Source organism: Thunnus thynnus, chromosome 5 (assembly GCF_963924715.1).
Source record: "Thunnus thynnus chromosome 5, fThuThy2.1, whole genome shotgun sequence".
Lineage (NCBI taxonomy): Eukaryota > Metazoa > Chordata > Actinopteri > Scombriformes > Scombridae > Thunnus > Thunnus thynnus.
This window is the reverse complement of record NC_089521.1, coordinates 24506425-24520948: the sequence shown is the minus strand read 5'-3', so window position 1 is coordinate 24520948 and position 14524 is coordinate 24506425. Positions and strand designations below refer to the sequence as shown.

Genomic DNA, 14524 nt, shown 5'->3' with positions numbered 1-14524 from the left:
ACCTTGAGCTTTGGGAAATTATGATGGGCAAGTCACTATAGTTTAAGATTTTTTTTATAGACCAAATGATTAATCTATTAAATCAGAAAATAACCAGCAGATTAATCAATAAAGAAAATAATTGTTAGTTGCAGCACAGTGAATATCATTTTGTCAGACCATATACATGACAGGACACCACAGGGCTACCACTACCGGGGGTCATTTTTCAATTACTACTTCAATTACTGCGGGGATCATGAAATGGGTGGAAATAAAGTACGTGGAATGATTTCACCACTGACATGATGTTTTTATGTTATAAGGCATAATATGCCAAAGCCTAGCTCTGTGAAAGGACATTTTTGCTCACATCTGTTTTACTGTGCAGGTGTTTGGGAATTCCAGCACATTCCAGCTCCCAGCACAGAGCAAGCCCCCTAGGGTGGCCGCACCGTTGGTATCACCTGCATGATGCCTTCTTTGGCTGCCGGTGACGTCGCTCCAATAGCATCATGCCATGAAGTAAGCCCCCACTCTCTCCCCTCCAATTCGCATGCACTTTACAGAGCCACTGCGCTGCTCACACGCTGCTAGCCCCCCTGCAACCCTCTCACACCGGGAGAATCACGCTGAAGTATTAGTGCATCTTCCCTGTAAGACCGCCTAATAAAACCACACACACACACACACACACCAGGAAGCAATTCTGACAAATTCAAGGAAAGTTACATAATCAAACACCAAGTGAGAAATGCACAAATAGACCAGGCGTTAAAGGGAGGTGTTTTATTCCTTATCATTCCAGGGCTGCCATCACTAGTGCATGAGGGCAAGGAAATGAGCTGTCACATCTGTTAAACCTCCTTTACAACCCCCCACCCCCCCAGCTCAAAAATCATTCAAGAGGCCATCAGTACTGTAATCTCAGGGAGGCAAAATAAGGCACAAAGCTGAAGAGCTGTAAGCTTTGTGGCTGCAAAATGTTGCTAGAAAACAGCCGTCGGCGAGTCAAGTGGGGACCTGTGGGAACCTCATCCTCCAGATACTCAGTCTGAGTCCTTTAACGTAAATGGCAACTCTTCCCACACTCCACAGTAGACTGTCTGTGAGATGGAAATGCACGCCTTGTGCCATATGTGCGCACAGTCTATACCGCCGACGCACCGGCAGCAGCGCCGGCGTCATACCGAGAGGGACCGTTGTCAACAAACCAAACCAATGCAAACAAACACTCACGTCCACTACGCCGCACAATCCCCTAACCGCCGCCGCCCCGCTTACCTCCGATGGTGACCGGTTTTGTCTTTCTTCCCCTTCGGCCTCCTCTTCCTGGCCTGGATGGCCATCACTGCCGGGGTGAGGTTCCGTTTATCCACGGGCATGACCGACGTCCGAATCCGGGGAAGGGTGTAGGAGGGACGGGGGGGAGAGAGAGAACAAACATACATCATAAGGCTCTAAAAGCTTGATGGCACGGGTCATTTAGCGTCGTTTTAGCATGCCCTGGTAGGCTGTCTACTCGCGTAACTTCCGCCACCTTTCATTTTTTAAAGACAACCAGAAGTGGGGTAGCATAGCCAAGTTAGAGGCTGAGGGATACGCACCTTTCCTGGAGCTCATGTTTCCTCCTCTTCCCCTCAGCAGGAGCGGCCGGGCAGCTCGGCGGCAGCAGCCGAACTCTCTCTCTCTCTCTCTCTCTCTCTCTCTCTCTCTCTCTCTCTCTCTCACTTGCACAAACACACACACACACACACATTAAACCACACACACACACACACACACACACACACACACACACAGACGCTAACCTCTCTACCTTTGGATGACACGCGCTCCCTCTGTCGTTTGAAGCGAGAGTCGCGTGCAGTCCGTCTGCAACTGAGACTGAGACAAGTTTACACTTTTCTACTGTGCAGCACTTTATTCAGGGAGTAAGCTCTTCTTCCGAGTCCGCTTGTCTCTAGAGGAAGAGTTAAAAGAGACGTGTAAAAACCCTAAAATGCCTTTCACACATAGCCTGCAGTACATATCATACATACACACAATATGATGAACTAAATGTGTGTGTTGCTCAGTCAATTTTATTTTGTGCTGCTGGTTCCATAATTTACATTTTTAGAAAGAATGTATTTAGCATTTCATAAATTCACAACTTAGACCATACAGATGAATTTCATTTAAATATAGGATTTTTTTAACCTACTTCCCAGCATGCACTAAATATATGTAAGTGTAACTCTCACTTCTTCAAAACTGGAAAGCACATTTTCTGTATTTTTAGGTTCTTTTACTGGGTTCTTTTACTGGGTAGGTTCCATTTTCTAGTACCTTCTACTCCCATACAAGTCATATTGAACTTGAATGTTTTAAGACAACTTCCCAGCATGCATAACACTCCCTCAACCGGGATATTCTGCATAACAAATACTTTTGATACTTCAGTCACATTTTTCTGATAATAGACTGAATGACTTTTACTTGTAATGAAAATTATTGTCCTCCTGAATACTTCCTCCACCGTTGCATTTCTTCTTGTTGCCATAGATAAAATAACAGGATGGGCTCTTGTATGTTATGTGAATCATATCAACTTATGATGAAATGAAAAACACTATGATCATGATGAAAAGAAGTATTTAGTTCAATCTGTATCCCTAATGCATAGGACCCCAAAACAGACATATTGAGACAGTTTAAAAAACAAACTATATTGACAAAATATGTATTGTCTCAATATGAAAGGCAACAAGTTTAAGAGACAATATATTACACTACACCGTTTCAGTAAGAAGAAAAAAAAGCTTGGTCTCAAGTCCAGGATGCTGCCTCTAAACTATTTATAGTTCGCTGTATTTTTTTCTATTGCCGTCTGCATCCCACTTGCTGCTTTATTATATTTCGACCAGACTTGTTAATTTTATGACTTACATTCTGATGCTGCATTGCATCAATTTGATTTGGACATTATTACAGTTTTCTTGTCTCATCTTTTATCTTCCATGGTGCAAAACAGCCTGGTTACTCTCGGTTAGTATGAGAAATTACTTGTTTACACCCATACATAACCTGCTATTATAATTGGAATTACTTGAAAAATGTTTCTCTATAATTAGTCAGAATAATATCTGTTCAGACCACAAACAGCTCCTTTCAAAAGCCTGCAATCAGAAACTAATTCATTGCCCGAGTTCTGAGGCAAACACAAATTTGTCACTACAAGCACAGTAATTATAATTCACAACCCTTTATATGTTTGAAGAGGCTCCTATTAGGGCTACAAAAGAAGGCAGTAACATGGCACAAGGCTTTGTCACCTTCAATTTATACTTAATTCTTGTGTTTGCCAAGATTACATCACCAGAAAATATGGCTTGACCTTGGGAAACAACATGGTCCTGTCACTGAATCTGAACCGTCCATCTCTCGTCCATCATTTTCAGTTTCGAGCTGATGTGGAAAGGGGGGTATTACACAGGTTTTTGCTTGGGGACATACTGTAGTACTCCCTTTAATTTCTGGATATGCAGTAGTCCTATACAGTACGACTACCAAGGTATTGTATGATATGAGATATGATACGTTGATATGAGATGTATGATGTGTATATATTGTTGAATTATTTGATACTGTAGCTACAGCAGCAGCAGCAGCAATGTGTATTCAAGGCAAATTTCCTTCTGGGAAAATAAAGTCTTATCTTAATTTATCTTATCTTATTTTATATGCTGCTGTAGTGAGTCTATATGCAAATAACCATCTGCACCAACAAAAACATTTCACACCTGAAATGTGTTATTTCCCCAGTCAGTTGGATAAATATGACATTGCAACACAGGTATTTGAATGGATTTGGCAAACAAGTCTTTAGTTTTTCATTTTTGGCTTCTTACTTTGCATACTGCTCTTAGTTAAACATGTGTAGTTTTCCAGAAAGGATGAATGAAAAGGGCATTGACATGGTAAATATTGAATAATGAACAGTATATCATGACATTTTAAACACTCTAGCTCACCATTTGGCTATTAAAATTTCATGTTAAAATATTAGTAGGACTATTCAGTTAAGGAAGGTGGGGTATCTGCACAATGGAGGATTATTAGTCAGAATACATACAAAGAGGAAGACATTAAATATAAACCTTCACTGTTTTTAAAAGCTTTCACTTTGACAGTGGTGTTTTGAAAGCAAAATACTAAAGGTCATATTATTTCTGCGGAAATTGCAGGTGCATAAGTCAAGATTTAAAAATCAGATATGGCAAAAGGAAACTGCCAAACAGAAAAAAACTGCAATCGGAAGTCGAAACTAACAAGAAATGAGTATAAGAAACACGTAACCAATAAATTAGTCAGATAGATCTAATATCCAATCAGTGCTCATGAGCGTATTAAGGAAATCAACTTCGTTAATTTGACAACGTTTTGCTACACCATCTGTAGGTCAAATCTGCTTTTAATTATTGTCATGAACCGCAGAAGTTAACAAGCCTCTGTGCAACCTGTGTTTAACCTCCTCTTAATGAAAAGGCACCGCTGGGATTCGAACCCAGGATCTCCTGTTTACTAGACAGGCGCTTTAACCAACTAAGCCACGGCGCCGCTGTGGCGTCATGACATTATTATTCACTCGTATCGGTGCACTGAATGACTCGATAGTGGTTAATCCAGTCATAACTAGCCGATAACTTGCGTCATTGCATCGTAAATACGTTAGACAACATGAGACTGTGGCAAGGAGTTTCTCACTTTATTAATTTACATGTATGGCTGTTTTTGCTTTATTGTATAAATATGTATAGGCTAATGTTTGGGTTTTTAAGTTACAACCGAAAGCATGTGCAACAAGCACACATCATCAGTCTTATAATTATCTTGGTTAACCTTCATATTCATAAGTATAAGCATAACCTCACAAAGAGTGTGAGCTTACAGACATTAAATCTTGCATTAATAAGAAGGCTGTAAAAACTGCCACTGAGTGTTTTGTTTTTAATGTCTCTATATAACTCTATTCTGTTGTTTTATTTATTTTATGTATTTATTCTTATATTTAACATTTTTATTAAAATTTCCTTCTATTTCACATGTGTTGTTTGTGAACCCCTACTGGCATTTTGTTCCCAAGAATGTACCTCATGTTCATTCATGTACTCAATAAAGTGTGAAAAAAACAACAACACAAAAATAAAATTACGTTCGACTCTGCTTCAAGTTTGCTTCAGAAACTAGTTCAACAATAATTCATCCTAATAAAATGTTGCAATAAGTTAAATTGTAATTTGACGTATTGTATTTTTATTTATTTATTTATTCTTTTCCACAGCCATAACTTACCAGAACGTCGTCTTCGACAGCCGTTGATATTAATACATCGACGTTAAATTGCTATGGTAACAGCAGTATTGCAGAAGGACGACGTATCCGTGAAGGTTAACGCCGACTTTTACAAATGTGTGTTAATTTTTAGCTGTTAACTTGTTCATATTTTATAAGACAGAGATACTTTAATTCATTCTATCTCCTTGATTGACACAAGACCTTAACCAAACGTTTTTAGTGGGAGGGCTTCAGGGTAGGAACTGTTTCCGGTTTGAGATTTTTTTTTGTCCTAGGATGGCGAAGTTATGACCCGCCCTACTCTGCCTCTGATTGGTTTATCCTGATATTCTTACCCTATTTCTAACCAATCTTACTCCTAGTACCTAAATATAGCCAACCAAACCAACGAAGGCAAGGAGTACTAGCCAATCAGTGGCAGAGTAAGGCGGGTCATGACTTCGCCATCCTAGGAATAATATTTAGCTTCCGGTTTGGAACACACACACACACACACACACACACACACACACACACACACATACACACACACACACACACACACACACACACGTGTTAGAGGAAACACTGGCGTTCAATGTTGTCCGCACACTTCTGAATCTCACCAGACGCAGGTAGGTTAAAATCAGCCTTTTTAATGGAAACAACAACGTCTTTCGTGTTATTTACAGTGAGTTTTTCAGCTTTGCTTTGCTGTTAGCAATGTCAACCTTAGCTGGCGATGTTAGCTTTCTGATGACACTGCGAATGCGCTAGCAGCTTTGCTAACTTTTGAGTGAAAGCAGTATGTTTTATGCCTCTTTTTTCAGTACCTGCGTCAAGCTCGGGTCCCTCAAAAGGTCTCTGCAAGTGTTTGGCAGCTGGGAGACAAGAAGTGTTTCCCAAATCCACACCTGTCTCTTGCTACCTCAGCTTCACAAGCGGTAATACAGTAGCATCGTTTTATAGGCCATTAATGTTAGTTCAGCTCAGCTCAGTTCAGTTATGCTGTCATTACTCTCACCCTATTAGAATCGACTGTAATGCAGTATTAGATACCATAATGTAGCTTTGAGCTCTATTTCCAATTGATTATATAATAATATAATAAAATATCAACAAAATTGATACCTATATCATCATGAATGAAATCATCTGGTCTGAGATACTAAGGGGCTCTGTTGTAGTAACATAGGGGATAATATGGGTCAAGCCCACCCCCAAAAATCTGGATTCTACATTTTCTGTAAGTAAGATACTCAATAGCATCTTTCGTTAAACTTCCTCTGCATAGTAAATGCCCACGTCTTTCGCCATGAGCCCAGACTGCAACTCAGACTCTCTGCCAGAAATTGATTGAGCATTAGGGCTTCCTGGTAGGAGAGGTTTTTAAGATGCTTATTGTATAAAAGCAAAGTCCTGGTCCCTGCTTCAAGTACAGCTTTGTTGCAAGTCATTCCCTTAGCAGGTATTCAGACCCAAAACAGACCTGTGTTAAAACAACAGTCGGTCTGAACGCAGCCTTTACTCCCTCATTTCCTGACAGCTCTCTACTGTCTCATACTGATAAAGGCTAAAATGCCCCAAAAATAACCCTAACGGCATCATCAGCATTGTTGTCTCAGACTTATAAAGGCTCCCTCTTTAGCCTCAGAAGACGTTATACAACTTTCCTCACAGTAGGAGTGTAGGTGAAACTTTAAATTGTGTCCTTAAAATGTTTGTTTCAATCTTTGTCTCACAGCTTGGGTGCAATGGCCGAATCAGAGCCCAAGCCTGTGCCTGTCCAGATTGGAGAAAAGAGAGGTTGTCCAGAGGATGAGGAGGAAGACGCTCTGTCAAAGAGACCCAGAGTTGAGAGTGATCACGGGAATGGAAGTACTCTCCACCGAAATGATGAGGAGGAGTCAGAGGGTGAAGCAAGTAATGGAGAGGAGGACGGTGAGACCTTTGCTGATATGATGAAGCATGGCCTCACCGAGCTGGATGTGGGCATCCTGAAGTATGTCAGTGATCACGAGGGCTTCTCAGGAATCCTGAAGGAAAGGTTCGTCCTCCAGAGTCTCCAGAACTTACACATTTTGTCTCAAAATGATTGAGTTTGTATTGTTTAATAGATCATTTCTTGTGGTTTGTGCTCATGTACAGGTATTCAGATTTTGTGGTGAATGAAATCAGCAAACAAGGCAAGATAGTGCATTTAGATGACCTCTCTATTCCTGCAGAAGTTCAGGTAAGGTATTGGATTAAATTTCAGTTATTCAATTAAAATTCTCTTTACTGTTTGTAAGATTTCACACAGCTAGTTCTAAAAGTTGACTTTAAAACCTCTTAATGTGTTTGTGTATGTTTGTTCTGTGTTAGGAAGTTACAGAAGCTCAAGAGGAGCCGCAGGAATCTGATGTGCTGACTGAAGAGCAGAAAAAGCAACTCGGGGAGCTGCAGCTCTTCAAGAATAAAGAGGGCAGTGTCTCCATTGAGGTGAGTGTACTGGATACCTTTGCCATTATTTAAAACTCTGTAATATCTTGAGAGTTATAGCTAATGTCTTCTCCTTTTTTAACATTGAAGGTAGTGGATGATACAAAAGAGAAGCGGACGCTGGTCCACAAAGCCATCAAAACTCAGTATCCTGGTCTGGAGACAAAGACAGAGGAGAAGGAAGGTCGCAAGTTCATAGTGGCCTACCACGCTGCTGGGAAGAAAGCTCTAGCAGGTATTTAGAGAAGAGACAGAACCACGTGCTAGCCGTAAACCGTCTGGACAGAATTCTGGTCCAGTAAATTCTAAATTACTAAATCATACTTCATTTAATGATAAATGAAAAGATTTATTGCATGTCTTTTTTTTATGATTTTCATCTGTTAGTATGCATGTGATCACAGCTGGAAGCAATAAAATAGGACGCACGCACTTGTGCATGTGCATGACCAACACACCTGCATGATTCTTCTTAGATTTTTACTCTTTATGATATTTAAACAAGCATTTATTTGATTATGGAGCAAACATGTTATTCAGTGGAATGCTCTGATCTAGATTATGACTTAGTATGTTCAGGCTGAATGATTTAAGGCAACAGAGGAAAGCAGAAATACCTTGGTGCCTTGAAAAGAGCTTTCACCCGTGTTGCATAAACCATTAAATACCACACTCCACTCTTAGGCCCATGCATGCAGATCTCACCCCTGACAACTCGTCCCACAGTCTATAAGCATCTCTTTCTTAGTAACACTATTCTATCCTCCTTTTGCTCTTCTCTGTTGGATAGAGGTCAAAACAACTGCAGGTAAGAGCTTATTCTTCACACAAGCAAAGAGGCAGTTAGGAGTTAGGTGTCGGTAATAAGATGAGGTTAAAGCAGGTTTTGGTATCGTAATAACTGTTGGAATATATTTCCATTCTGTGAATAAGAGAGTGAAAAAACAATCTGAGGTTTTTTGGCTCAAAGTTGGTTTCTGAGGTTATCTTTCTCAGAAAAGTGTATAAGTAGAAAATCTGTAAAGGCATAACTAGAATCTTGGGATGCCTCTAAAGTGATATGTATATTAATAAATGTGAATCAATGATCATTACCTCATATTTTCCTACTTTATATTTCAGTACATGTTTTTTTCTGTCTCCATGAAAGCCCCAAGGAAACACTTCTGGCCCAAAAACCGAGGCAGTTTTTGCCACTTTGTCCTGTACAAGGAGAACAAGGACACCATGGACGCTATCAATGTGCTTTCAAAGTTCCTCAGGTGATTAGATCATCAAAAAGACAGTTTATTCGCACAATGAAATGTGATTGATGTTTTGAAAACCATTATGTACAATGATGCTTGTCTTTCTAGGGTTAGACCCAATATGTTTTCCTACATGGGAACCAAGGACAAGAGAGCCATCACTGTGCAGGAGATTGCTGTGCTCAAGTGAGTGTGTAAGGCTGTAACTAATCACTACAGTAATACGTGTGCATTGATTCTCAGATTTTCTGCGGATGATTAAAGTTGCATTTTGCCAGCGCTGGAGGTGTTTTTGCTGTTTGTATGCGGTGGATCAGGTTGTTGCACGAGATTGATAATGAAGAAACTTCTCTTGTTCTCTCAGGATCACAGCAGAGAGGTTGGCTCACCTCAACAAGTGCCTCATCAACCTCAAGCTTGGAAATTTCTGCTACAAAAACCACCCTTTAAAGCTGGGGGAGCTGCAGGGCAACCACTTCACTGTTGTCATCAGGTCAGCAGATGTTATCACACTTTCTATTGTGCATGATATTCCATTCATGCGCTTCATTGTGCATGCTGCAGCTGGTATATTCATAAGCTGTACTGCATGATCTAAAGACCATTTGCAACCCAATTTGGCCATGATAGTTGATATCTCATTTTTAAAAAATAATGCAGGTCACCCTGAACAGTCAGTACATCTTCTCTTTTATTATGCAAGAATTTAATCTGACTGACTGTGAGCTCAAATAGCAATTCATGTTGAAATTCAAGTAATAAAAAACCTGTTTGATATTATCATGAAGGGTCTAGATTGATTATGAGTGATTATCAAAATCTGAATGAGACTAACTAAGACTAACAAAAAAATGGAGCAATATAAGCTTCACAAAGATGAGTTCAGCGTCTTTCAGGTTGTAAAGATGCATTAAACATTTAGCTTATTCATGGTGTAGTTCACTTATATTGCCATGTTCATATCTAATGTATTACCAGCTAGCTACCTACCTTTGAATTGATTTGCCACTTGTGTCTTTTTTTTGGGGGGGGTCTGGTCTTGTCATTACCTTAACCTTGTTCCATGAGTATATGCCACATTGATGTATTTGTTAACATGTTTGTATGTCAGAAACATCTCAGGAACAGATGAACAGGTCCATCAGGCCATGACATCCCTCAAGCAGACAGGCTTCATCAACTACTACGGCATGCAGCGCTTCGGCACCACAGCCGTGCCTACGCAACAAGTCGGCAGGTAAAGTCGTTATATGGAGATACTGACATGATATTAACTTTATTTATGCAGTACCTTTCACCAAACTTACAAAATGTTCTACAGTAAAAACAGAATAATAAAAGTCTAACATAAAAGATGGCACATGGCAAAAGTTGTGGCACGACGGTGTTGATTAATGTTTTTGTCTGGCAGGGCCATCTTGAAAAATGACTGGAAGGAAGTGGTGGATTTAATACTGAAGCCTCGTCCTGGAGGTAATAAACAATTTTTCTCACTTCTTTTTTTTTTCTTCCATCTGTAAAGTCGCTCTGTAGCCCTTCTAATATTTCTCTGTTTTTATTGGTTTCTCCAGCTGAGAAAGAGTTCTTGGTCCGCTGCAGGGAGGAGTGGGCAAAAACTCAGGACCCAGAGGCAGCCCTGAAAAAGCTTCCCAACAAGCGCTGTGTGGAGGGACAGCTGCTGCGAGGCCTGTCCATGTACGGCAAGAAGAATATCGTTACTGCATTTGGACTGGTTGGTTTTCTATTAATAATGCTAATAGTTTAAAGTGGGCAGGTGAAAATAACTTAAAAAAGAAGTAGCAGCTGATCAAAGTGCTTTTATAACCAAACTAGAGCTGCAACAATTAGTTTATGAATTGATTAGTCGATTGACAGATAATTTATCACAGAGTATTTTGATAATATATTAATCATTTTGAGTAATTTTTTTAAGGAAAAATGCTTAAATTCTCTGTTTCCTGCTTCTTATAAATATGAATATTTTATGGTTTATTTAGTCCTCTATGATAACTGAATATCTTTTGTTTGTTGACTGTTGGTCAGGACAAAACATGACATTTTAGGTTGCATCTTTGGCTTTTGGTAATCATCATTGACATTTTTCACCGTTTTTGGACTTTTTAAAGACCAAATGCCTTATCGATAATAAAAATAATCGTTAGATGCAGAACTGAACCAAACTGTTGAGTATGCATATGCCAGGCGTAAATATGTGTATGAATTTAAAGTAGGATAAAGCGGAAACCCTTAATTGATAAACATATCTTCACCAGCAATTTAGTTATATCCCAAACTCATTCTCATGACTATTGTTGTTTATTGTTTTTTTTTCCAGATCCCACGCAACAACCGTCTTATGTATATCCACAGCTACCAGAGCGTGGTGTGGAACACCATGGTGAGCCGCAGAATCGAGGCCTTTGGACTGAAGGCTGTGGAGGGAGACCTGGTGCTCAGAGGAAGTTAGTAGTTCACTTTTTCAGCTGACTAATCAGGTCTCTCAAGACTTCCTGCTTAAAAAGAGGATAAATTAAAAAATAAAATAAACCTCTTAAACATATTAAAACATTTTAAGCATTAAGCTGACGATGTTTTCCAAAACAATGTAGATTATTTAGCAAACTTGTTACTATCCAAATAAAGTCTATAGAAGAATATTGAAGTTTTCCAACCAATAATTTTACTCATTTAACCAGACTAAGACAAATATTGGGTCCAGGAAAATGCATTTAATTTCATAGGGTTGCAGTCTCATGGTGTTATGACGGAAAATCATGTTTGCTGATGTGTTGTCTCTCATATGTTCATAAAGCAACAGCACACGTACTGTCTGCTGAGGAGGCGGAGAACTGCTCCATCCACGACATAGTGATGCCACTCCCAGGCTTCGACGTCATTTACCCCTCTCACCACGGTAAGAAGTCGGTCTCTGCGATTAAGAGTTCACTTATTTGCACAGTACAAGAAAGTATAGCTGTGAAAATAACATCGGGTGGTGGTAACACTAACGTATGTGAAGACATCCGTTCCTGTTTCTAACACACACAACAATAGAAAAATCTGAATTAGAAGTGAACTTACAACAGAAAAGGAAATAACAGGCAAGTGTTGTTCTGGGCATTTAATTGTGTGGTATTACAGTCATGTTTGTGTCTGTCTGTCAGTGGGTAAAGGTTACAGAGAGATGCTCTCTGCAGACGGGCTGGACATCGACAACATGAGACACAAAGTGAAGGATTATTCTCTCGCTGGAGCCTACCGACGCATCATCATCAGACCTAGTGATGTCAGCTGGTTAGCATGCCTTCACTACTCAACCCCAGCAAATTAAATGCTAGTGTATTATTTCTTATTATGGTGTAGTACCAAGGATTTAATCGTGTTATATCAACCACATTACAATACTGAAGCTGTTACTGTCTACTGCAGTTAGTTATATACATTGTTTTTAATATTGAGCCATTATTTCACAGCTGGTGGTCTATAAACTGGTGTGTTGTGGTATTTCTTTATTTTCCGTGTAGGGAGGTGATTCAATATGATGACCCGAGGATCTCCCTGGTGCATACTGATTTTGAGAAACTGGAGAACAAACCTGCTCCTGTCTTCAACAAAGGTGAGTCACAGTTGACTTGTAACATTAAAATACATAACAAATTGCTTCAAAATTGTGACATGATATGATTGTGAAATAGATTTTGCCACTCACATTACTTAATGTTTTTTTTTTGGCCACTTGGGAGCAGCGCAACAGGCTTGATTGGTTGTTGACATGATGATGTGGCAAACGGTTGCTTATTTACACATCCAGCAGACACAGAGCAACATTAGCATTCGTCTGAAGTCGTGTGTCCACACACATGAAGAATGTTTAGTCCAATATTCACTCTTCTTTTGGCTCTATTTTGCTCTCCAACTTCTGATAAATTCAGATAAATGCTCCACAAAGTTCACCAGCTAGTCTCTAGCTTTGTCTGTCTGTCGTTTGGCACTGGGCAGGTGGTGTACAGTGGGCTTATCATAGCTTTTTTTTGCAGAAAACAGCTGGCTGCTGCAGCTGGGAAGTGCTGATGAGAGCAGTGAACAGTTGAACTTAACCCCACAGCTTAATTTAACAGTTAAGCTGTGGGGCATAAAACCAAAACGATGAGCTGAAAAGACGCTAAAAAAGCTAGAGCTAAGAGGAATTTCAGAGTCTTGTAATAGCTGCTTTGAATCTGTGTTTTTGGATCCAAAAAGACACTGTTTACTACAGTTTACAGGAAACGAGAACTGCCAAGAATATGCTTCATTTGCCACTTGTCATACACCAATCATTAAAAAAAAACTGAATAAACTACAGCCTTTTGGTGCTGCAAGTGGTATTTTCACAGATCATTTTTAATAGTCACGCAGGTCCCCGGGTTATTAATTGTATTTAAATGAACAAAAATAATAAGCCAAGGACATGCAGTAGCTGGGCTGTACTAGATCTATCACCTTGATGAATGTGACATAAGCCTAAAGCCAGTTTGGGGTTCATAAGGTTTATAGTGTTTAGAGACATGAATAATGATTTTGGTTGGAATCTCATTCTTGATATTTTTCATCTAAGTATGGGATGAAAAGGTTGTTTGACAGCTTCCTTCTCTGTTCACAGCCTTAATCCAGTATTTCTCTATTTCCCCTAACAGAGGGGAAGCATCGTGCTCTGCGGATGGAGTTCTCCCTGCCTCCCTCAACTTACGCTACTATGGCGATCCGAGAGGTCCTCAAGTTGGACACAAGCATCAAGAAACAGACACAGCTCAATACCACCTGGTTCAACTGAGACCAGAACACATTCTGACTTGAGCTGGACTGCTGCAGGCTGCAAAGCACCTGTCTACTGTGGCTACTTACTGTTGTGAGTGTCTTAAGTGTATTACTGAATGTTTGCGTGAGACAGAGAGCATCTGGGTTCTGTGCGAACCTTAAGGTTATTTCTTTGAAGTACAAAGAGCAACAATTTATCATTATTTAGCTTTTTTTTTTTTTTTTTAAATGTTTTTACTTTCTCTAAAATATTTCTGTGCTGCACATAAAAAGCATATTTTGACAATGATTTCAGTAAACCTTGTGCTTTCAGGGTGCTCACTCACAGTCCTTGCTACACATGGTGATCAGCATGCGCTGTTTGTACAGAAATATAAGTTTTTGTTTTTTAACTTTCAACTGAATGCGTGAATCGAAAATACACCTGAAGCGAGAAATTAAAAATGTTGAGAGGTTGAGTGTACAGTCTGCAGTCTGTCTTTATTGCTGTATATAAAACCATGAGAACTGTTAGTGCTGTAGTGTTTCTCGGGGGCTTTAGTTAAGCCACTGTCTGTGTTTGTTTCTATTAAGAGGTGTTTCCAGTCTTTCCATGTCAAGGTGTCCTGCTACACCATGTGGAGGAGACACTATTAGATAAACACCGTCTCCCTCTTATGGCCATCGAGGGAATCTGTCCTTGCAGCGGAGGATTAAAAATGTAT

At 39.8% G+C, this 14524-nt stretch overlaps 2 protein-coding genes and 1 non-coding gene across 6 annotated transcripts in view; 1 reads left to right on the top strand and 2 right to left on the bottom strand.

The window, feature by feature from the left end:
• The window catches only part of srpk2 (SRSF protein kinase 2), a 70399-nt gene extending 68673 nt beyond the window's left edge, over window positions 1–1726 (bottom strand). For 3 of the 4 annotated variants that reach the window (XM_067590321.1, XM_067590324.1, XM_067590322.1), the window contains exons 1-2: window positions 1587–1726; window positions 1264–1330 (exon numbers count right to left, since the gene is read on the bottom strand). In XM_067590321.1, coding sequence (XP_067446422.1) covers window positions 1264–1330; window positions 1587–1602 — 83 coding nt within the window. In that variant the 5' untranslated portion in view covers window positions 1603–1726. The remainder of the gene's footprint in view (window positions 1–1263; window positions 1331–1586) is intronic. The other variant, XM_067590320.1, reaches the window with a different exon arrangement.
• A 2781-nt stretch (window positions 1727–4507) lies between these two features.
• trnat-agu (transfer RNA threonine (anticodon AGU)) lies at window positions 4508–4581 on the bottom strand. Its single transcript has one exon. It is a non-coding gene; the product is annotated as a tRNA-Thr (tRNA).
• A 1197-nt stretch (window positions 4582–5778) lies between these two features.
• pus7 (pseudouridine synthase 7) lies at window positions 5779–14283 on the top strand. The gene is made up of 17 exons (XM_067590325.1): window positions 5779–5933; window positions 6129–6242; window positions 7043–7345; window positions 7447–7531; window positions 7663–7779; window positions 7870–8014; window positions 8930–9041; window positions 9135–9212; window positions 9391–9519; window positions 10138–10263; window positions 10438–10499; window positions 10598–10758; window positions 11362–11488; window positions 11839–11940; window positions 12191–12320; window positions 12551–12642; window positions 13700–14283. The coding sequence occupies exons 3-17, from the start codon at window positions 7053–7055 to the stop codon at window positions 13834–13836; spliced, it is 1896 nt and encodes a 631-aa protein (XP_067446426.1). The 5' UTR covers window positions 5779–5933; window positions 6129–6242; window positions 7043–7052; the 3' UTR covers window positions 13837–14283.
• The last annotated feature ends 241 nt before the right edge of the window (window positions 14284–14524 follow it).